We start from the raw sequence: 26035 nt of genomic DNA on the forward strand, positions 1-26035 counted from the left end.
ATTTTTAAAAAAAGCTGAAAAGAAAGACATAGAATAAATATTATAGATATTACCATGATCTTGTGTAAAGGAATACTTCAATAACACAATTGTGAACTTCTGGGCCAAATGTTACAAAATAAATATTACCATATGTGACATGCTGATTTTTAAAGAGTATAATCTGTTTATTGAATTCCAATAAATCTTAATATTCATTGGTTTAAGAATCAAAGGCAAGTCTGAAAGGGAGAAAATGTATTTTCTTGTTTTGAAAATCAGCTTAAGAGGCTTGAGAGAACTTTTACAAATTTCATTTCTTTACAGATGACAAAAACTTTTCATATAAGTCAACATGTGTGAAGTGAGCCTTCCTGGTATGTCATATTTAGTTTGAATGGTAAACTTATCATCATCATCGTTTAACGTCCGCCTTCCATGCTAGCATGGGTTGGATGATTTGACTGAGGACTGGTGAAACCAGATGGCTACACCAGGCTCCAATCTGATTTGGCAGTTTCTACAGCTGGATGCCCTTCCTAACGCCAAACACTCAGAAAGTGTAGTGGGTGCTTTTACGTGCTACCAGCACGAAGGCCAGTCAGGCAGTACTGGCAACGACCACGCTCAAAATGGTGTATTTTATGTGCCACCCGCACAAGAGCCAGTCCAGGGGCACTGGCAACAATCTCGTTCGAAAAACCTTACATATGTCACAGGCACAAGTGCCAGAAAGGCGACGCTGGGCACAGGTGCCATCCCGATTTCGCTTTCACTTGCCCCAATAAGTCTTCGCAAGCTGAGTTTCGTGTCCAATGAAGGAAAGGTATGCATAAGTGGGCTGGCTACACCCCTGGCAGAAGCCTTGGATTTAGGTCTCACTTGGCTTGCCGGGTCTTCTCACGCACAGCATATTTCGAAAGGTCTTGGTCAGAAGTCATCACCTCGGTGAGGCCCAATGTTCGAAGGTTTTGCCTCACCACCTCAGCCCAGGTCTTCCTGGGCCTACCTCTTCCACGGGTTCCCTCAACTGTTAGGGTGTGGCACTGAAGCAATAATTGGCAAATGAAGAAATTATAGCTAGATTTATATAATAGAATGGTTGATACTTGAAATAATGCAGAATTGAATAATTTCAACTAAACTGAAGAGAACGAAAGAAAGAACACTTAAGACATATCATCAGGCACATGAACAGCAAACGTATAAAATGCTGTGATTTCACATTTTATTCTCTGACAGAAATTTATGGCTTTATGCACGGAGATTTAGAAGTTAATAACAAACCTTCGACAATAGGCAAATGAGTAGAGTGAGGGAAATGACTTCTTTTTTTTTTGATTTTGTGACAATCTTTCAGAACAAACTAAAACAGTCAGTAGTTTAGATGATTGTATACTTTCATTGTAAGTTTTATTCAATTTTATTCAATGAAAATAAATACACTACAGTTAAAAAAAAACAATAATATACCTCTGCTATCCCAAAGTAAATACTGAGAGAGAAAAAAATCATTACTAAATACAGTAAAAAGAATTTTTTTTTTGAATGTCTTGGCAGATCTGAGAGAAGGAAATTACCTGCCTAGTATGTAGCATTTGGATAACAATGGGTAGACAGAGCATTATAGTCACAGGAAAAATTCTAGCATAGAGTCATAACTAGAAAATTCTTTCATGTAAGGAAAATGAATTACTTCATGTTCTCTGGTTTTGTGTAATATAAAGGACAGTTTGCTTTGTTTCAGTACAGGTGAAAAAATAATTTCAGAACTTTCTGAGATTTTCTTCATTAAATTTATGAAGTCCTCAATTGTTAAAGATTATATTATGCTTGAAAAGATAGCTGGCCAGAACCAACATGGGTGTATATCTAGCTTCACTGTAAATTTTGGCAAGAGCAACAACAGTGTGAGAAGTCAAATGATACAAGGCACTGGCAGCAATTGGAGGGAGAAGTGTCAGTTTGGTGAGCCAACTCAATAAGGACTCTTTGTGTCATTTCCACAGCTGACATGTTGGTAAGTGGTCAATGTGGTCTGTTCTATGTGGCCAAAATAGCTGTAGTTAGCGGTCAACCTGCAACAGTAAAAAGAATAAAATATTACAGCAAGGGGAATATGTAATACAATATGGTAATGATAGACTTAGGATTTATGAAATCTGTTTACTAATACTTGTTGGCACTCCGTCGCTTACGACGTCGAGGGTTCCAGTTGATCCGATCAACGGAACAGCCTGCTCGTGAAATTAACATGCAAGTGGCTGAGCACTCCACAGACACGTGTACTCTTAACGTAGTTCTCGGAGATATTCAGCGTGACACAGAGTGTGACAAGGCTGCCCCTTTGAATTACAGGTACAACAGAAACTAGAAGTAAGAGTGAGAGAAAGTTGTGGTGGACGAGTACAGCAGGGTTCGCCACCATCCCCTGCCGGAGCCTCGTAGAGCTTTAGGTGTTTTCGCTCAACAAACAATCACAACGCCCGGTCTGGGAATCAAAACCGCAATCCTATGACTGCGAGTCCGCTGCCCGAACCACTGGGCCATTGCGCCTCCACTGTTTACTAATAACAAAAGGCAATACAGTATAATTAGAGAATTTACAAGTTATTTCTAAAATTTAGACATTAAATCTTTACTTACTCAAACTGCATAAACATGTCATGGACCCATCGTCTTGGATCATTGCAAAATTTCCTGTAATTAGAAACAGAAGAATATTTTTAACAAACAATAGAAAAAATATTGTTAAAATCGTTTTTAATAATCTAATTCGGGCTTTGATATATCCACATTGTAAATGTGAGAGAGAGAATTAGAGAATTAGAAGTGGTTGCAAGAAGCCATGAAGAAATGCTTCTTTGAACACATGAATAAGAATTTCTTGATGAAGAGGGATCTCAGGATGTTGAGCTTCTCAGTGGGGTTAGCAAAAAATACAGAGAAATGGTCATATAAAGTATTGGCCAATCTAACAAATACATCCAGCATGGAAAATAGATGATAGGGAATTATTAAGAGTTGACCATTCAATGTTTCCCCATTCAGAATGGACCATTCCCCATGTTGTTCCTTAATAATTTTTTCATGCTGGATCTTGATTACTTGAAAGAAAATCAACTTTTAACAGAAATACATTCAACACAATACATATTTGCATAAATTTTATAAGTTACATTAGATCTTCTACAATGGGTTTGTAGAGTGCAGATGACCCCAGGATGGCAGTTACAAGTGGGTGTATTTTGGAGGTTATTTTCAGGAATGGAGGAGGTAATACTGTCAACGAAGAGGTTATAGAAGCGGGTAGAGAGGTCTAAATTATTAGTACTATTAATGTTGTTATTACTGTTGTTGTTCTTGTTCTTGTTATTACTATTGTTCTTGTTAATTGTACTACCTGTAAGAGTGGTGGAAGTTGTGGTGGTATTCTGAGCAGTGCTGGTAGGATGGGTTGGGTTATGGTCTAATTTAAAGGTTTCTGTGCTGGAGCTGTGTACATGTTGAGTATTAGTGTATCTAGAGTTGTTATAGTGTGAGTTTTGATAGTAGAGAGAAAGCTTTTGTTTATTAGAGGCTGCTATGATAGATTTGAAGTTGGGTGGGGGTACAGTCCATGTCCTTTACCTCTGCCCTTGAGTTTTTTATTCTCTTGTGAAGCCAGTCACTTCCCTCCATTTCACGATTGTCCATTGCTGCCACTTCGACTCCCGTGCGATGAAGTCAGCTATTCCTTGACCACTCCTGGCCTGTAGCCCACATCTGGCTCCCATCTCAAACCCTCCTTCCCACTGTGCTATCTGACTCCATCACATCACGATGCACTATGTCCAGCCGACAAGCTAAGAAACTCTCTCGCACTTCAATCGCTCATCACTCTCTTCGCTACCTAACTTGTATTGCCAACATGTCAAACAATCCTGAGCCAAACCAACTTTGTAATCTTAACACAAAGCTAGCCCACACTCCCACTCCATTACTGTTTCCCCTCATCCCAATTGCACCATTAATATGCCAAACGTTCCCAAGCCCTTATATACCTTATATATATAGTTCAAATTTACAGAGAACAAAAGACAAAGACAGCTGTAGGAACAAGAAGCAGGTGTATTTATTTAATGCTTGGGAAGAATGTAAAAGTCTTTTACACTCCAAGCCTACACTCTTCGACAGAAAGGATTAAGAGGGAAAAAAAGAGATTGAAAAAGAAAGAACAGAGAGAAAAAAATTTTTCGTAGGGATTAACAGTTCAACATGATGAAATAGCCAGAATAAAGAGGCTGAATGGAAAGGAGATAATGATGATAACCCAGTGGAACAAATTTGTTCTTGCATGTGCGTGTGTATGTGAGAATGGTGTGTGTAAGCGTGTATGTATGTTTCAGCTTGCCCACATACAGAGGCAATGCGACAAGCTAGCCTATACAGTATCTAGTTCCCATCATAAAATTATAGTAAACTCCTCACACCTTAATCATCTGTATACAACAAGCCGATGGTCTGCAACTGAAACATCATTATTATTGTTATGTAGGCAGTGTCCTGGCAGAGTCATTAGAACACTGAACAAAATACCTAGCTATATTTGTTCCAGCGCTTCACATTCTGATTTCAACGCCCACCCACTCCAGAGGTCAACTTTGCCTTTCGTCATTTCAGGGTTGACGAACTAAAGTATCAGTCAAGTACTCCTTTTATCATTTCAGGGTTGATAAAATAGGGCACTAGTCAAGAAGTGTGGTCAGTGGTATTGGCTTACTCCAACCATTCACAACTACTAGCCTTGTGCTTAAGTCAGAAACTATTAGCATTATTCTAATTATGATTTGTTTAATCATTGTCAAAGTTTTTTTCTACTCAGTTTCTGTATACATATGGTACATAATTTGTTCAATGGTACACATGTAAACAAGGGTAGGGACCCACAGGTGCGTCAATATCAGTATATACATATGTGAATTGGCACAAGTTGTGTGATAACAGATATGAGTATGTATCTACATACTTATTTTTAGATCTAGGTGGTAGAGAGAGATAAGTATGTGAATATTCAATTTTATGAGTATATGTTCATGTGTTGCTATATGTGTATGTGTTTAGGAACAGACTGATAATCAGAGATGGAGAGAGAAAAAGAGAAAGGCAGAGACAGATTGACAGACAGGCAGAGACAGAGTGACAGACTGACAGACAAACGTATATTTAAATGTTTGTGGGTGTGTCTAAATATGTGTATTTGTATATCTGTCTGTGTAACAATCATCACTATTTCTCTCTCTCTCACTTTCCTACACTCAGTCTCATTACCAAAGTTTTAAGTAATGGAGAGAACTCTCAATGCTTACAGTATATAAGGTTTGCCCTTCAGTACAGATGCTATAGCGAATGATCCCCTCACCTTTGATGTACCGTCATGTCGTTGGTAAACGAGTGGAGGAAAACTAAGGATGAGGCATTCCTTGGCTCTTGTCTCACCAAGGACTTGACAATGTCTCTAGTGCTGGTGTCACAAAAAAATATACCCTGAAGGCATTATAAAATTGGCTGGCAAATAAGCAAAGAAAATGTAGGATTCAGAGGACCATTCTGTCTTGTCTTGCTGAGAACATATTGGTGCCACAGGAAAATGTACCTAGTAACACTGTAAAGTGGTTGATAATAGCAAGGGCATCTGGCCATAGAAACCAAACCAAAATAACGCATAACAGCATCAGTCTATGAGACCAGCGGAATATTTGCAAACAGAAACTGCAGATGCCAGCATGTGTGTATATGCGCATATATATATGCATCCATGTTTGTATGTGGAGCCTGGCACAGCCTTCCAGTGTGACAGCCCAGTCAAACCGTCCAACCTATGCCAGCATGGACAACAGACTTTAAATGAAGATGATGAAATGTCCTCATCATACATCTGCTTTCCTTGCTGGCATGGGTCAGATGGCTTTTGATGATCCAAGACAGTTCTTATTGAGAGTCACTGCTCTCACAGACAGGTGCTCATATATATCATTTTAAGTTACTTTCTATGGTTAGATGTCCTTTCAATCATCACCCACCTCACAGACTGTATTAGGTGTGTTTTCTTGTGGCACTAGCATTAGAGGCATGTCTGTTTACAAAGTATTGGTTACTACAACACGATGATAGAAGACAGTCGACCAAAGTACCATATAGTCTTACTGCAAGTTGAAGTCAGTAATCAAACAGCCAGATCATCATCGTTTAACATCTGCCTCCCATACTAGTATGGGTGGGACGGTTTCACAAGAGCTGGCCAGGCAGAAGCCTGCACCAGACTTCTGTGACTGTTTTGGCAAGATTTTTACAGCAAGGTTTTTACAGCTGTTGACTTTGTTTATGCATTAAAAAAACTGTATTTAAAAAATAACATTCAGCTGCTACAACTACAAGTCAGATGTAGAGGATTCATTGGACACTATGAGGCGACTGTTGTTATTAAACCTAACTCATTGTAAAGCAAATATCACCATGAAAGATATCCAGACTACAGTGGAAAAGGCAAGCCACTGGATTCAGTTAAAAAGAGATGATAAGCAATGGCTAGAAGAATATTGAGCGAAACCTGATATAGAAAGTGGGGCTGCATTTCAACAAGGTTGGGGCTGGCGCGCAATGATGCCACTAAGAGGAAGGCCCTGAAACAGTCCAAATTCTCTCCTGATGACCCCATAAACTTGCTAGCATCTGATATGTAGAGCTTTCAACTGGTAGAACTTGCATCTGCAAGTTGTTTACTAAAAAAAAAAAAAATCATAATTGTTATGAAAAGTAAGAGTAAACACAAAAAGTAAACAGACTTACACAAGATATTTCTGGTCCCCTTCTAAAGTCAAATTCATTTGAACATGGTACTCCCTGGAAGATAACTGGGGTATTTTTAATTCTGTTTTGTTCTCCACTTTACTCAAAATACTCCTGTCATACTGTACAGACATTGTTACTCCTGTCACCGATACTGGGATATAATTCTCATTACTGAAGTTGTATTTATTCTGGAAATAAATCAAAGGAAATAGACAATTAAGACATGCATGCATATACATAATTATGCACTAGAGTGAGCACTACTACGTTGCACTATATGTTGTTTTATGAGCAAAGTATCAGACAATACAAGTTGATAATCAATTTACCATTAACCCTTTAGCATTCAGCTTTCTCTGTCAAATGTAGTAATTATTAATTGAAATTGATTTGAATTAGTCATGCATTACTTTGTAACTGTGAGATTTTAATGTAATTGTTTATTTTTAGAATAATAGGGTAAATGCGAGAGGCTGGATCTGGCCTGTTTGAAGATAAAACAGGAAGTTTATTTTGGCCGGATATATATGGTTTAAATGCTGAAGGGTTAATTCAAACATTTATTTTTGCTGTACAAAGTAAGCCAAAATTTAAATAAAATGTTTTTGCAATGAAAATCCTTAAATGGATTTTATTCGACAAGGCACAGGTATGGTTTAGTAGTAAGAAGTTTGCTTCCCAACCACATGGGACTGTGGTTCAGCCTCATTGCATGGCACCTTGGGCAAGTGTCTCCTAGCACAGCCCCAAGCCAACCAAAGCCTTGTGAGTGGATTTGGTAGATAGAAACTGAAAGAAGCCCACAGTGTGTGTGTGTGTGTGTGTGTGTGCGCGTGTGTGTCTTGTTTGGTTTATTTACATCCCATAACATGGTTCAGCGAGGAGACCAGCAGAGTAAGTACCAGGCTTAAAAATTAAGTACTGGTATTGATTAGCACAGCTAAAATTCATGGTGGTGCTCCAGCATGGCCATGGTCCAATGACTGAAACAAGTAAAAGACAACTAAAATAACAACACTTCACATGTAGAGAAATTAAAGCCTATGAAATGTCCACCTTGCGTTCTTGTGGTTCCACGTTTAATTGCACTGTGCTGCACCTCTTGTGTATATATATATATATATATATATATATATATATATATATATACACAAAAAAAAAAAATTAGCAAAAAATTTAAATATTGATAACAAACAAAAAAAAACAGCCATTTTCTCAAAGCCACTTGTGATATTTATTTTGTAAAAGTATAACAGACACTCCTTTGTTAACTCTTGCCATCAGAAACAAAAACTTACATCCAATGTCACTATTGTCCAATTACAATATAAAAATCAACAAGTATCTCATCTTTCCAGAAGTGTTACCCAACTGAAACCATCACATTCCCAAAAAGTGCAAAGTGTGATTTGAAACTTTGTTTACTCTGGAGACATTATCAGTGGTATATTTAATATCTAAGTTTCCTTTTTAAGAGCCCAGAATATATGTGTATATATATATATATATATATATATATATATATATATATATAAAAGATAAACAAGAGTGAAAAAACTACAGAAGGCTTGTGTTATATGGTCAAAGTATATATTTAAATCGTTATGTTAGAAAAATGTTAAACACCGGAGCGAAGACATGTTACGATACAGGTAGAGAAATCTGAAAAGAAAATACGAAACCGGTTATTTCTCCAAAAACAATGTTTCTATACTCAAAATTTTATAACATTTTTCTAACATAACGATTTAAATATATACTTTAACCATATAACACAAGCCTTCTGTAGTTTTTTCACTCTTGTTTATCTTTTATATATCCAACCACGTGCTTTCACATACCAACTTTCTCACACACACACACACACGTACATACATACATACATACATACATATATATATATACATACATACATATACATAAAGGAGAATAACCAGTACATACGACTATGGCACCCACCTTGGATTCTATATCCCTACCAACCATAATTTGGAAACATATACATATATATACTATTGAACCTTGGGAAGGGCATTACACCGGTAATAATAATGCCCCTCCCAAGGTTCAACATACATATTCACATCAAGAATCTTGCAAATCAAATACAAACTATATATATATATATATATATATATATATATATATATATATATATATATAGTGTAACCTCTGAACTGCTGCTAGATGTACAAAGTCAAATAGTCTTACACTTGCTAATTAAAGAGAATCTGAAAATGGTTGGCCATGTTATAAAAGGAATTAGATTAATAATAGGTTGGTGTAGCAGTTGTTGATACATAGTATGTTTTTAACATTTTTTTGTCTTGTTATTTCCAGCAGAAAGTTTGTTAGAACAAGCAGGAGTTTGTTCATATTAGCTAAATGTTGCACAAAAGAGTATTGCTCAGTGTTTAAATGTTATTGTTTTGGTTATAATGTCTGAATGTTGGAGAAATGATACTGACATATTGTGATGTCTACAATATCTACAAGATACAGTCATTACTGTTTAATATATTGAATAGATGTTTTCTTTGGTTAATTTTGTAGAGTGAAATAGTGGAAATATTAATCTATTCTGATGAAGCCAGAATTTTAATTTGTCCAGGTACAATATGTATACAGCTGTTTCAGATGAGATGTGACATTACTATGAGTTTGACAATATAAGGTTGCAGTTTTATTATGTGAGGTGTCCTACCAAAGTGGATTCTGGTGAAATCTCATTAAAGAAATAATGTAGCCAGTAGGCTCTGCAGTTAAATGATAATTAAACTTGATAAATACTGAACTATCACTTTGGATTGTTTAAAGTACTTTGAATGACAGGATATTGGGGGATAGTTAGATGTTTTACTAATGTTAATGATGATTAAGTGTACGGAAGTTTTTTTGTTTTTTTTTTTGTATTAGAAAATGGTTTAGATACTCATATAGTGGATGAGTAGAAGGTTATCAGATCAGAATTCAAACCAAAAATATGAAATAAAGGGATCGAGTTTTGTTCAGCAGATCTGCTCAACCTATAAAGAAAAACAAAAACATAGATACTGTTTAGATTATTTCTAATCTTAAAAGTGTTTTGTTTGGGACTTTTTTTTTTTTGATAAAAGATATTTTGAATACTGCCTATCCCATTCATACAATGAAGTACTTGTAACAGAGTCCAGATTTGTAAAACCGAAGTTGTACATGGTCAACGACCATTCTATTTAAATTATAGCAAAAACTATTTGTACTTACCATAAAACTGAGGTAAACATATTGCATAGTGACATTTATCTGGAGCAGTGAAGGCTCAAGATCAGGTTGATTACTTAAAGCTCGTACGTTTCTGGGAAACAGGAAAAACAAAACAAGTCCTGCCACAAAACAGCATATAATTATTGAAAGAATGACCCACTGAACTCTGGAATAAAAGAAAAACAAACGGTAATGTTAATTTATAGCTATAATCATCAACATCTGTTAATGGCAAAATACTGAAACAGAACAGAACACGTTTAATACTTTAACCTGTTAGCATTTAAACCAGTCACATCCAGCCAAAAATTTCCATTTGTTTTAAGTTCAAACTGACCAGATCCAGGCTCTTACACTTACCCTACAATGTTATTCTACATTAAACAATTACATCATTGAAATCTTAAGGAGATGAGATAATGCATGATTAATTCAAAATAATGTGAATAACTAAGTAATATGTTTGATAGAATAACCTGAATACTAAAGGATTAAGCAAAAGAACCCCTACTTAGTTAAACTACTAAACTACTGATTCAAAAGTCAGTTTTAAATGTTATCCTTCTTTATACAGGATGCACCAAGTGTTTGTGAACAAACTTTAGCAGGTTGTAAACAGAATGACCTAATGTTACACAACATGAGCCAAATTTTAACTTCCTTTTCCAGATGTACTGAAACCAACATGGTCAATTCCAATATGACACAGGGAATGAAAAGACATGCTTAGCTTTTGGCTGCAGCTACCAAGCACAGCAACCTGGAGATCACTGGTTTCTTGAAAATGACTGGGTCCTTCTAGTTCAGGGTCAGAAAAAATTTAGAAGCCTATAGTATTTGTGGCAAAGAGGAAGGAATATTCTCAACTGTCAGAGGTTTCCAGAATGCTGAATTCATCTATTAAATCCAGGACATTGACAACACCCTTTGTGGGTCAATGAAGACCAACACTAAGCAGCTCAAAGTGACAGACTCCACTATCTGACATGTGATGCATAAGGACATCACATATAAGTCCAATGTGAAGTAATTCGATAGAAGAGAAGATGAACAGAACCGTAACAGGCGGCTCTATATGGACCGACCCTACAGATGTGTCCACAGTAATACATGAGTTTCTGATCATCTTGCACCATGTCATGGTGTTTTATAGAACCTTAGTGTCAATTCTGTTACCTGCATCAAGATGCTGGACATAGTAGCTAAGCTCTGGGTCAAGGAAAGAGATGCCATGCATGTTCTAGTGGGATTCTGTTCCCTATGACATAACCTGTCTAACTCAGGTGTAATTGATCAAGAATTTTCACAATTATGTATTCCCTAACATGTGGCTTTCTAGCTTGCCTGATTTGAAACCCCATAGAGTGTTATATTTTGGGTGCTAGTGGGGGTGATTGAAGCAACCAGTAGCCTTACAGTACTAAAAGCTAGTTGGGGAGGGAGAGGATCTGCCATCTTAAACATAGAGGTATGGATCACTTGGTCCTGGTATGCAGACTCACTTTTCTGATGCTACACTGGAACCATTATTAAGGTAGAAGTTGATTTTATTAAATAGTGTCTGTCTTTTGAGAAATCTAGTCCAATGTGTGTACTATTTTCCCAAGATTGTTTTTTTGTTTTCTGTTTGGTTCCTGTGTTTTACTCTTGTCCTCATTTATTTGATGTACCCTGTTCAACAATCTTTATAGATTACTATTGAATCAGTTTCAAAATACTTTTTAAAAAAAACAAAAAACAAAGTCGTTTCCTGTTTCAACATGTCAAAATATCTACACCTTTATAAACAAAGTATCTGTAATAGTGGGAGAGTATATTCCTAAGTATTTACTATCTTCTACTGACAGCAGAACTGAGAAGAAACCGGATAAATCACTAAGGTAATTCTTTTTTAATATTTACATTAAATATGTTAGTTTAATTTAATTCTGTTCTCTACAATGTCCTATTTTAAGTTGTCAAATCAGTGACTAATTATCACATAAAGACAATATCCCCTCAAAATCATTCTGAATCTGGTATGTATCAAATTATGTCCGGCTAACAAGATCTTATTAAGACTAGAACATGTCCAGTGTTATCCCTATACTTACCAAATATCAGAACCACTCCTCACTGTGTCGAATTTTTAATTTAAACTTGGGAATTCTTTTGCATGTCTTCCAAGACAAAATCTGTCATAAATGTTAATTACTTTTCTTCTCATAATATGTATATGTACTTAATTATTTGACAGTTTAAAGGTTTACAAAACTAAGATCACACCAACTCTTATCATCAAGTCGAGTACTACAAAGAAACTGTTCAACTCTGTCAGTCAAAGCCATGACATTATCTGAAAAATGTAAAGACCCACACATCTTCCTAACATAATTGCTAGCATAGTTCACCAGGGCAGCAAGTGTAGAATCCATACAGCAGATACTTACGTTCGTTGAGGTTTTAATCGTTTGTCACCAATTGGAATGAGAGCAACAAGTTGTTCTGCTTCATCTAAACATAAAAAAAGGAAATGATAAAAGTCAATGTAAAAGGTATAGTGACACAATAATTGCTGTCTTCTTAACAAATCAAAAAGCAAAAGAATTGAATGAAACAAAAAAAATTCATTTTATTGGCCGTTTTTCATAAATCTATTTTTGTTTTCATCAGTGAACTATTTTCTGTTTCCAATTTGAAGCAACTTTTACATGGTTGCTTGACCAGTTACAAATAGCAACCAACTCTTCAAATCACCAAAAAGATGGGATGGTTACAGCTGGAATACCTTTTATCAGAGGTTTATAGGTCTGAACTAAAGGCTAAACAAAAACTCCTATAGTTGCTACACTCAAGAATAAAACAGACAGAATCCAAATGGAAGTAGCAAAATTTCTGAAAGCAAAATCAAGTAGAGATTACGGCTACCATAAGCTTATGGCCATCTTTGGGCATTTACAACAAAATGGCCTTTGTTGCTGCCATTTGGACCCGGTCACTGATCTGAAGATAACTCAATACCTTGATATACTGCAGAAAACCAAGAAGTGAGAGTGTCCCCTTTTCTCTGTCTTGGAAACCCTGCAAAGATGGTCATAGGCTCTGCCCCTCTTCCTCTAAGTTACACAAAAGGAAAAACAAAGACACTGTATTGTGTACTACAGTTAGAAGTGCTGAAAAGTTGAGACTAAGTGGGTCAACCATCAGCTATTTCCAACTGATGGATAGCAGTACAACTCTGAAAGAGTCATAAAGACAAAATCTTTTCTTTCTGCAATATCTGACAAAATGCAAAACGTCCCCCAAGTATGTTATATAATAAACTGTAGACATAAGAGCCACAACACTACACTGACTGCAAACACAAACTGAAGAATATTTCCACCACAAAATATCAAATGTCAAGTGTGCTCCATTGGAATAGATTCATTTAGTAATGTTTCAAAAACATTTTAGATCTGAAATTTAAAAACAATTTTTTGTGTTTGGTTACTTAATCAGAGAGGAAGGACAGCAACATTTTTCAGGGCCTCTTAGATTGGTGGGAAGCAGTTATTTTCACACAGAGAACCTGAATGCTCACAAAAAAAGTGTACTCTTAAAAGCACCCAAGGTCCAGCTGGTGCTGTTAAACAACATTAGACCCATTACTCAACTCACTTTGGGGCTACTGATTATTTAGTTTAGTTTACAAGCTATGGATAACCAATTGCCAGTTTTAGCAATTTATTAACCAGTTTGGGACTTATTTAAATCTAGATAAATGATGAAAAATAAAAACTGAACAAAAAACAAATATATTTTAAGATACAGAAATAAATTTATTTCTCAAACGCGTGATAATGCTATAAATAGCGTGATAATGCTATAAATAGCGTGATCAGTATAAATTATCCATATAATGCAGAAAAATACGTTGCCAGCCAGCCATGAACGCTTCTAAAAAAAAAAAGAAAAAAAAAAGAGAACAAACTTTGTTTGTTTACTTTCATCGTAAAGTTAAATATATTTTAGTTTTGTTCCTAAATTATATTTAATTGCGTTTATTAACTGCTTATCACACACATATTGAGGTTAAAATATATTTGTGTATGTATTCAGTATTTTGTTATTTAAAAGGTTGGCACCCAATATTAGTAGTGTTTAGATGATGTGGATAGAGATATTTTAGAAAAATTGCTTTCAATATTTAAAAAAAAAAAAAAAAAAAAAAAGAGGGGGTGTTACAAAGGATTACAGAAAGGTATCGGGACCAATGATCTATAGAATTTACAGTTCAGTGAGTCTAGACATACTGACACAGGTTGCTGTCTGGAATACTGAAAACTCTAGAGAATCTTTCCTGTACAAACATATTGATACATGTACTGCAGAAGTTGTACAAGGCTGAAGAATCTATATAAAGAGTTTAGTTAACTTTAAGTTTAGTTAAATAAGGAGAAAGCTAGTGAAAGCTACAAGAAAGCTAGTGATAAGAGGTTATGTAAATCTTGCGACAGGATTATATACAAGGATATCAGTGGAAAGGTACAATAAGCAGTAAAAGAATGTGTGATTTGCAGGTAGAGTATATTTGGATAAACTAAGGAGAACAGGGAATAAAAGGCATCAAGTATTGATGTCTGTGAAAGTTTGAGTGGAGAAAAAGGTTGAAGAGAAAAATTAAGAAAATAAATAACAAAGACAATGATGAGTTGAGGGTGGGGATATACAAATATGGACAAATTCATGGTAAATAAAGCAAGGATAATGAAGATTTCAGATTTTTAGTGGAAATGATGTGTGTGGATTTGACAATGATTGAGATGAGGAGTATTATTTAAAAAAAAAACCTATCCAATATAAAAAAAAAAATTATATAAAATTGATGGTGATGAGGAGGTAAAATAAATTACAGACATATAACAAGAGAATTGGGTAAAAAAACAGGTGATTAAATATTGTGAGTTGCTGGTGGATAATTGAGTGTTGAGATAAAGGACAGGGAAAATCTGATGTTAAACCTGATCTAACAAGAAAACAACTGAGAGGACATTACTAAATGACAACAAATTAAAAAGAGCCGACTAAATACACTTGTCTAACCCATACTAATAGTTAAACATTATTTAAAATATTTTAGCAATGAAATTATTCATTAATAAAAAAAAAATAATAATCTCCAATTTAAAAAAAAGGGGTTAAAAAAGAAATTAGTAAAAGACAAGATGACAGCTGTAATTATATATTAAAATATATAATTATAGACAGAGAACGAGGCTTCTCTTATGGTCACCTCTTGTCAATAAAAACATTAAGTCAGAGAAAAAAAAAACAAATACCAGTAGATTAATAACTCAAAAATGATTTAGATACTCCACTTTTAGGTGACTTTTTCATATAACCTGTCAACACAAGACAGTTAGTAATAATTATTGGTGGTACATGAAAGAGAAAAGGGTCAAATGGTGCAGGCACAGCTATGTTGTTAAGTTCTCTTTCCAGCCTCATGGTTCTGAGTTCAATCTTCACAATACAATACCTTGGAGAAGTGTCTTCTATCATAGCCTTGGATTAACTAATATCTTATGGGTAGAATTTCATAGATAGAAATTGTGCTGAAGCCCATCTTTTTTTGTTTTTTACACACAATTTTGATAGTGACTTCAAAAATTTTAACATGGAACAGCTAATTCAAACATTCTGAATAAGACATGACCTAGTAAAACTTCAAGTCACTGTCAATAGAATTACAATATTAGACTGTCTACATATCAAGAACTTTATTCAATCTAAGTGTTCATTGTTTTTATGCAAATAAAAACACTAATTCTAACTACAGAGTCACAAAGTTATTTGAGATACTTGTTCAATATGAACTTCCTTGTAACTGTCACCATGGGATGAATCAGAGACTAAACTATTAAAAGCCTGGAATCCATGACATTATTGTACACAAATTGAGATACAAAATAAATAAATGAGAGCAAAAACTTGGACTCCTACAGAAACTACTGGTAAAGACAATAATTTCTGTATTTCCAACTACTACCAACTAATGGGTAACAGTCAGAAAGAAAGAAATATGAAAGAAATCATCTTATTTAGACTGGTGTTAAGGTGGTGAGCTGGCAGAAACATTAGAACACCAGGCGAAATGCTTAGTGGTATTTCGTCTGTCTTTATGTTCTGAGTTCAAATTCCACCAAGGTTGACTTTGCTTTTCATCTTTTCAGGTTCGATAAATTAAGTACCAGTTGCATACTGAGATTGATCTCATCGACTGGCCCCCTCTCCAAAAATTTTGGGCCTTGTGCCTAAAGTAGAAAAAAAAAGTTAATCTTATGTTTTAATTTCAACATTTAAACCCCCACCTACAATCACTAGTAGTTGCCTATTTCATATTTACAGACCATCTATTGATAACTTTTAGTGATAGATAAAAAGTTATGTCAATAACTATATCAACCTACGTAAGATTTCAAATGTCTTAAGTGTCACAACACTCCTATAGTTACCCAGTTAACATTTATCCTGGTTCATAAGATATGCCATCCAAAGAACTCTAGAATTGTTAATTACCAGCTGGTTATCAGCCAGTCATTCATAAAGGATAGGCCATTAAAAGATTCTACCAAATGCACATATCTAAATATATCCAAATATAACTTAACCATTTTTTGCCTGTTACTAGTTTCAGTCTTTCAACTGTTGCCATGCTGGAGCATCATCTCAAAGGATTTAGTCTCAAATTGACCCCAGTACTTATTTTCAAGTCTGGTATCAGTCTCTTTTTGTTGATCTTCTAAGTAATTTCTGCAAGCTGCATGGCAACCTCAATAGTGCAGGTGGCAGGGAAAAAAAGCACCCAATACTGCTGTAAAGTGGTTGGCATTAAGAAGGATATCCAACCATAGACACCATGTCAAAACAGACATTGGAGCAATATGCAGTCCTTGAACACATCACATCATGTCAAACTGTCCAGCCCATGCCAGCACTGTCCACAGACATTAAATCATGGTGACAATGACAATGATACTTATTTCATCAATGTGTATTTGTGAAACTGCTGTGTTGCATCACATCACCAAATTTAACTAACATAAATGAAAAACACAGATTACACACACACATTAGGCTTCCATGCCGTTTCTATCAACTAAAATTTCACTCAAGGCATTAATTGAGATTATTGTAGAAGGCTTTTGTCCAAGCTTCTACACAGTGGGACTGAACCCCAAACCACATACTTACAAAGCAAACTGTTTAACCATACAACCATGCCTGCGTTTATGTCATTGATATGTTTGTTTATAGAATCCAGAACTCAATATGGTAGCTACTTTATTTAGTCCACTGAGACTGTGGGTTCAAATCCAGCCATATGAACTTTTCTGATATGAGAGTATAATACAGCACAGTAAGATTTGTTAAATCTTCACAAATGTAGTTGTACAATAACAGAATAATATAGATAAATTAGGTTTTTAATTATGTTCCATTATTAAGATTGTTTACTTCTTGATGTGAAGTGAAAAACAATAGAAAATAAATCTCAATGTAGAAGAGGGGACAAATATATAAAAAGGACTATAGCTTTCGGAGATGATGCCTTCTAATACTGCACATTCAGTACTACCTATGTGGACATTTGCTCCATGAAAAACCAATGCTTCAAACAAATTACAAAAAAATAACCATGGAATTTTCCTAAGCAGTGCTAGTCCCTATATTAAATTATTAATCTTTAAGTTGAAGTGACATTAAGTTTGCAGTAAGCTAGACTAATGTAATGAGAGCATCTTGGACAAAATGAAAAACAAAGCTAACTACTTTTGTATAAATTTTAGAATTCTGTTCACTTTTCAAAATAAGATGATTCTGATGGATTTAGATTGCAGACATAATTCAGTTTGGATGAATATCAAGTGATTAAAATGACTCGTTTTAGTTATACAAATTGATTCTGGATGAAAGAAAATATGCTGTTTTAAGATATAAGTGGAATGCTGAACAAATCTCTCTTTTACAAAACAATTTAGAAATGTCACCAATGATGACAGAGTAAACACTAAACTATTTAGTTCAACAGGATATTTTCTATGTTTACTATGTCCCTATGTGGAATTGCTAAGACAAATGGAACAGCAAAGTTATCAAACTCTCTGACTCTTTTAATGCTTTAGCTGTTTTAGAGTCACTTTAGCATACCACTATGACTGTAGTAGTATTGAAAATTAGGCTATTCACATGTTGCAAAAAGCTTTTACAGTTGAATAACTTTTCCTGCCATAAACTCTCAGATCAATGTGGGATGTGGTCTTGTTAAATAAATAGTAAAAGGTACTCCATATGTACTCAATGTAAGCAATAACTTACTCACACAATGTAGTGAGATGGCAGGCTAAATCAGAACCAGGTTATCACATGCGTTAAATGTATGAATATTTAACAGGCGCACTCATGAAATGTAGTCCAAGGACTGTTTAGTCTCCTAGATGTAGTTGGTAGTTTGTTACCAAGGTGATCTAACTAATGTCATTAACTAATTCTCACCAGATTTACTCTTAGCTTTTAAAGGCTTAATATATTAACACTAGTAAATTTTATAACCTCAAAATATTTAATAAGACAATGTTACATAATTTGCTAAAGAGGAAGGATGAACTGAGCAAACAACAATCCCACCTTACTTTGCTAGTAAATAATTGAATATTTTGAGCTTAATAAAATTTACTGTTAATATATATTAAGCCTTTAAAAGCTAAGAGCAAATCTATTGAGAATTATTCAGTGACATTTTTATTTTCCAGTAAATAGAAGGTAACTTTGGACAGGTTTTAGTTCTACTCTGCCAGCTACATATAACCATCACTATATTTGCCAAATTGCCTTCAGTTTGTGCTGTGAATGTTCTAGAGGTATTGCATGTAACTCCTAGTGTGTGTGTGTGTGTGTGTGTGTGTGTGTGTGTGTGCGTGTGCGTGTGCGTGTGTTGTATGTTTATGTTGTTGAAAGTCTTGTATTCAATGTTTTATGGCATTGCTAGTAAGAAGGGAGACAGTGGGTTTGGTAAATGTTACAGTAAACATTTTGGAGCAGGTGTCTAGGTGAAAGTAAGAGCATCAGTACAGCTCTTGAAAATGGTTTGAGGGTGATATTTGCATAAGTGACTGTGTGGATATTCTAGGGAGAGGTGAAAATAACATGTAGGTACAAATTGAAAAGTGTGGTTAAAAGGATGAACCCCCATAGTGCTCCATTCAGGAAATAGCAAGTTTGGGAAATGATTTTGTACATTAATAAGTAATCTGACAAGTAGTTTGCCAGTGGGTTGTTTAACCCTTTAGTATTTAAACCAGGGCTGTGGATTCAGAGTTGGAAATAATTAAGGGGTAGCTGGATAGGAGTCGGTAAAACTATACCGACTCCAACTCACACTTTATTCTTTAATATAAACCGGTTATAACATATAGGCCTACTCAGAGTACACGTTTATGCACATGCTTTATGAGATATGTAGACCACAACCACTTAATTACATAAAGAGGAATCAGTGGTGCCAATAGTAGAGGAGTTGAAGATTTTTGTTTCAACTCCACAGCCCTGATTTAAACTGGACATATCCCAGCCAAATATTGTTTTATGTTCAAACCAGCTAGATCTGGCTTCTCACATCTACACTACAATATCATTCTAAAACAAATAATCACATCATTGAAATCTCAAAGCTCTGAGACAATGCATGATTAATTTAAAACAATACGAATGAAAGACCATTATGCTCGACAGAAATCTGAATGTTAAAAGTTGGATAGTGGGAAATAGAGTCAAAAGCATTGACATTGCATTTAAAATTGTGTATCCTTTATGTTAGAGCCATGAATAGTGTGGTAATTGAATGCAATGGTCTACAACAGTGTTGCATTTTGAAGGAGATTGTGTGGGTCACTTATACTGTGTCAAGAATTAGCTTTGAATTTTTTTTGAATGGCTATGATTTTGTCCCACTTTAAGATTTTGGAAATTTGACAATGCTGGTAGGAGTAATTGCAGATGTTGGTGTGTGCATTAAGTCCTTCAGGTCCTTGGTGTTTTGAGTGTGTATTTGTGGATACACACATTTTGTTTAGCTCTGACTCAACACCGAGTAGACTGATGATCAAAGGCTTTCCATCCTAGACCACTCCACCATTCTTTTCAGACAATGTACCTTGAATTACAATATCTAATGAAGCCAGTATGCTCCGTTGGATGTGTAATGTCAATGTGAATACCCGTCAGAGTGTAAGTATCTTGAGAGAAAAGCTGAACATTAGAAGCATCAGTTGTGGCGTGCAAGAGAGACGATTGCGCTGGTATGGACATGTGGTGAGAATGGAGGAGGATAGCTGCGTGAAAAAGTGCCACACCCTAACAGTTGAGGGAACCCGTGGAAGAGGTAGGCCCAGGAAGACCTGGGCTGAGGTGGTGAGGCAAGACCTTCGTACATTGGGCCTCACCGAGGCGATGACTACGGACCGAGACCTTTGGAAATGGGCTGTGCGTGAGAAGACCCGGCAAGCCAAGTAAGATCGTTGCCAGTGCCCCTGGACTGGTTCTTGTGCGGGTGGCACATGAGATGCACCATTTTGAGCGTGGCCGTTGCCAGTACCGCCTGACTGGCTCCTGTAGGATTTTCGAGCGAGATCGTTGCCAGTGCCCCTGGACTGGCTTGTGCGGGTGGCACATAAAAGACACCATTTCGAGCGTGGCCGTTTTCGTGCGGGTGACACGTAAAAGCACCCACTACACTCTCTGAGTGGTTGGCGTTAGGAAGGGCATCCAGCTGTAGAAACTCTGCCAAATCAGACTGGAGCCTGGTGTTGCCATCCGGTTTCACCAGTCCTCAGTCAAATCGTCCAACCCATGCTAGCATGGAAAGCGGACGTTAAACGACGAACGAACGAACGAATGTCTTACAGTTTGGGGTATGAAGAAGTTCTGATAGTGGGAATGATCTTGTAGAGGCCTCCTCATCGATTCAATGGTTTTAGTGGTCACATGTACACTGGTTTGTGAATGTCAATGACATATTTTAAGTATATATTGGGTTGGCAAGAAAGTAATTTAGGTTTTTTAGAGTGAAATAAGTCATTTTTTTTTCATACAAAGAATAAACTTTTATCAATTATATATTTTCCATTTTGTTCAATGATCTTTTGTCATCTTTCTGGCAACTTCATGATTCTGTGCTCATGGAACTTCTGGTCCATATCAGCCAAAAAACTGAAGTAAATGTGATTTCAAGTTATCATCATTATTGAAAGTTTTACCATTCAAAGAATTTTGCAAACTTCAAAATAAATGGCAATCTGATGGTGCAAGGTCAAGGATATATGGTGGATGTGACATCACTTCCCAAACAAGCTCCAATAACTTTTCACAAGTTAGCAAAGATGTGTTTGGTCTAGCGTTGTCATAGTGGAACACGATTCCTTTACGATTTGCCAATTCTGGCCATTTTTCTTTGATTGCTTCCTCCAGTTTCATTAGTTGTTGACAGTAAACATGTGAATTGATCGTTTGGTTCCTTGGAAGCAGTTCAAACAAATACCACCAAATTGACAGCAAGACCTTTTTTTGATGCAATTCAGCTTTTAATCCGATTTGTGCTGGCTCATCACGTTTGAATTATGATCGTTTTCGAGTGATGTTCTTGTGGACAATCCATGTTCCATCATCAGTGATGATTCGTTTTAAAAAAAAAGTCAATTCCATCACGTGTGAGATGTATATGGCAAATATTGATTCGTTATGTTAAGTGCATCTCTTTCAATTTATGTGGAACCCAAATATCGAGCTTCTTAACGAATCAAGACATTTTAAGTGATTTTCTATTATTGTGTGTGATACATTTAACCTTTCCGCAATCTCTCGCATAGTTTATATGACAATCAGAATCAATTATGGCTTTGATTCGGTCATCAAATTCAGTAGGTTGACCAGAACGTTGGTCATCTTTGAGTGAAAAATCTCCAGAACGGAAATTTTAAACCATTTCTGACATGTGCGTTCTATTAAACAATCAACACCATAAACTTTGTGAGTCCCAGCAGCTTTCTTGTCTCTACGAGAATAAAGCAAAATATGGCGAAAAAGTTCGTTTTTGCACTCCATGTTAAAATTGGCACTGAACTAACAGCTGTTAACAAAATTACGCACAATTTGCTTCTAAAGTAAGCTATAAATAACGGTTATCAAATGTCAAAGGGGAAACTTCATAACACTGACAAGTCATTAAAAAAGTCTTAATTCCATTTGCGAAAAACGAAATTACTTTTTTGCCAACCCAATAATTGTCAATAATCATGTCATAATCATTTTCTTGATGTATGAGGTGGAAGTAAACAGATTAAGACACACAAATACACATCTGTCATAATTTCATTCAGATATACAATTATTACATTTTCTCCCAGTACTTGATTGATAGATTTTATCGACCTCGGAAAAGCGAAAGACAAAGCTGCTCTTTAGCACTATTAAAAACTAGAACGAAAAGTACCGTAGGTAAACACAAGTATTTTGTCCGACGCTGTCGGCAAAACCATTTATAAGGCTAACCCATTCATTTCTAGAACTTTGAACTTACGTTTACATAAACAGAATATCTATTTACGTAGCCTCAAGTATTTATATTATTCACCGAGTACAATGTGAAAAGTCACCATAGTGCGTGGAGCTAACTCGTTTTGTCTTACACTCTACTCGCAGTTTTCGTGACACATAACTGTCTAGAATTCAAGTCATTCACCTCAGGAAATCAGAACTAAGAATTTATTCACAAATAAAGTCTTTCACCCTTCACCACCAACAGGACGAGGGCAGAAGACAAAGTTTAATATACAATATTATAATTATTAGATGACAGAAGTAGACAGTGGAAACCAAGTACCTATAATATGCAAATCTTAATATAATTTATAATTTTTGTCCATTCACGGAGAAAAACAATTAGAAAAAAGTCCAAAAATGTATATGTAGGGCTTTAATTACAGACATGGAACGAAAACGATCTAGCAACTGTCAATTAGATGTAACTAGTGTGAAAAATACATTATATTTTATAAGAATTAAAAGTGTTAAAGTTAGTAAATATTAACTTGTAGAAGCTACACAGTAAAAATAACCATAAAATAAAGCATTAAAAGTTTTTTAAGGTCAGTCAGAACATGTATAAGTGCTAAACTAAACTATGTCAGTTGATATATGTTCAATGATTATACTTGTGTTTAAACTCATCTTGGTATATGTGGCGAATATACGAAAGTAGTAAGCTAGCTGGTACATCTGCTGAGATATACCAGTTATACAAAGACAGCCAGAACATATAGAGATACTATATCAGTGCACAGAGCCAGTTGGTACATGTAACATACATATATAATCAAAACAGTTTGATTCAGACTCCTTGGTACTCCGAGTGTGAATCAAACTGTTTTGATCTATACAACTCCGAGTGTGAATCAAACTGTTTTGATCTATACAACTCCGAGTGTGAATCAAACTGTTTTGATCTATACAACTCCCAATGTGTTGAGTGCCCATCTTTCGTTTGTCTACTCACTTGTGTGTGCGCGTGTGTGTATTATATATATACAGTGTGTGTGTGTGAAGGCGCATGCCTCTGTTGTTAGAACGTCGGGTTCACAATCATGAGATAGTGAGTTCGATTTCGGGGCCGGACTGTGTGTTATGTTGTGTTCTTGAGGGAGGCACTGTATTTCACCTTGCTCCAGTTCACTCAACCGTAGAAATAAGTTGCGACGTCACTGGTACCAAACTGTATCGGCCTTTCCCTTGGATAACATCGGTGGCATGGAGATGGGAAGCTGGTATGCATGAGCGACTCCTGGTCTTCCATAAACGACCTTGCTCGGAGGGGGACCTTTCTAAGTGCAATCCCGCAATCATTTATGATCGAGGGGGGGGGGTCTTTATTTCATTTTATATATATATATATATATATATATATATATATATATATATATATATATATATATATAGATATGTGTGTGTGCGGATCGTTTGTAGAAATACATAAATCCGCAGAAGCACACTCTAAGTAGAGCAATTATATGAAATCTTAACCTAATGCATTTATATATATATATATAGTGTTACAGTACTAGCCAGGACATGTTGAGATACTATATATTTATATACGAAAACAACCAGTACATGTACAGAGATATACTAGCGTAAGGAAAACTATTAATAAATATCACATTAGTGTACTAAACGAGCTCATTCAATAATACCAGACACATTAATTACGACATTGGGTAATATAAAAAAAAAGCTCATCTATATCGTTGTTACATTTATTAGAATAAGAAAGAGCTGTTGTAACTGGAAGATATCTGACTAGAAGATAATAACTAGTCATGTAGAGTTGTGAAATTAAGAATAAAGACTTACGTTGGGGTATTCGTCCAAGCCCTCGACATGTAGGGCACTGTTTACTGCCTTTCATTAATTCCTCATACCCAGTATTAAAGTTGGACGGGTCAGGACTGCTGGAAGTAGTTTGAATATTATCTAATTCCTTTGAAGCATCATCTGATGCATACGGTTCATTAACGAATGTTTTGTACCCGTTACTACTCATGGCTCGGGTATTATTTGAAGTGGAAGTCATGGTGGCTGTTCAGTAAATCAAGTTGTTCCACTACGACCAGAAATTACTGGTTTTTAGACAGAATAATAGAATAGTAGAAGAATTTATCCAAGCAGCTTTCTGAATAGAATCCTCGTTCTGTAGAGGTTATGTGCACGAATTACTGACAATTCACTGTCAACTACGTTCATTGTAAAACGTTTCACATTCTGGTTCAGTGCTTCCTTAACACATATGTAATGAAAAATTCAATGTGTATTCGATTGTAAAATAGAAAGCAATAATTCAAACAGCTGTACAATCAATGGATATCGTTGTGTGTGTGTGTGTGAAGTAAGTTACATGCACCGTCAACAAACTTCAGCTGGTTTTCTGGGTAAAGAAGTCAAGTTTCTTGTTGGCAATATCAAATGTAAATGAAACATTCCATTGTCTGCTGAGATAAGAGTTTAATGTGGAATCCAGAGAGGTATACTATGAGGGAACAGTCGTCCACCAGATCACAATGTTTTAACATCGATACATTTGAGAGACATAACAACATCTACAGGACTCGCTATGACGTCACATAGCACATGTACTCTAAAGCTCTCTTTTGCGCCTCTCTCTTTCTTTCTGTTTTATACTCTTTCTACTACTCACCGGCGACTGCATGATTCTCACTAAATTCTTCTTTCTCTCATTCACTCACTCACTCTTTACTATTACTACTACTACGACGACAGTTCTTTCTTTACTTCTCACAAAGCGCCTTTGTCTCTCTCTCTCTCTACTAATTTCCCACTCCCTTTCTAGCCTCACATTTCATTGAGTACCACTTACCTCTTTCTCCTTATATCTTTATCTCTTATTTTTATTACATGTTCATCTCATTCACATTCTCTCATATTTATTTATATCAATTCAAAAGAATGCTTCAATTTAAATCTTTCTTTTACTTTCCTTCCGTCTCTCTATTTGATGGTGTGCGAACGATACGCGCATACACAGTGAGCCGTACACACACACACACGCATATTCACATGTATGTATTTGGTAATACAGAATCACTTTATCCGTCTCCTCCATAGAGAACCTGAGAATACAGTCAAATCATCAAGACTTGGTGGCTCTAATGTTAAAATGGCGACATTTGGGTGAAATGCGAAGCAAAGTACGAGATTTTTATCTGTATAAAAATTTAGATGCATTAAATCTAATTTTTTAATATTTCTTTTTATCTTACTTATTGAGTCTCTTCAGACTTATGCCTGTCCTCAAAAACATTTAGCATCATGCCATAAGTGTTCCATTTTAATTGTTACAGGAAAGACATGACCAAGGAGAGGGTTCCAAAAGGACAATATTTTAAGGGAC

At 35.6% G+C, this 26035-nt stretch overlaps 1 protein-coding gene across 1 annotated transcript; it reads right to left on the minus strand.

The window, feature by feature from the left end:
• Window positions 1-1160: 1160 nt before the first annotated feature.
• On the minus strand, window positions 1161-25239 carry LOC106879291 (transmembrane protein 106B). The gene is made up of 6 exons (XM_014928790.3): window positions 24481-25239; window positions 12486-12549; window positions 10057-10222; window positions 6808-6998; window positions 2626-2679; window positions 1161-2057 (listed from the first exon to the last, which is right to left on the minus strand). Exons 1-6 carry the CDS (start codon window positions 24698-24700, stop codon window positions 1958-1960), a joined length of 795 nt encoding a protein of 264 aa, XP_014784276.1. The 5' UTR covers window positions 24701-25239; the 3' UTR covers window positions 1161-1957.
• Between the last annotated feature and the right edge of the window lie 796 nt (window positions 25240-26035).

The sequence above is a fragment of the Octopus bimaculoides genome, chromosome 9, assembly GCF_046866305.1.
Source record: "Octopus bimaculoides isolate indiv1 chromosome 9, ASM4686630v1, whole genome shotgun sequence".
Lineage (NCBI taxonomy): Eukaryota > Metazoa > Mollusca > Cephalopoda > Octopoda > Octopodidae > Octopus > Octopus bimaculoides.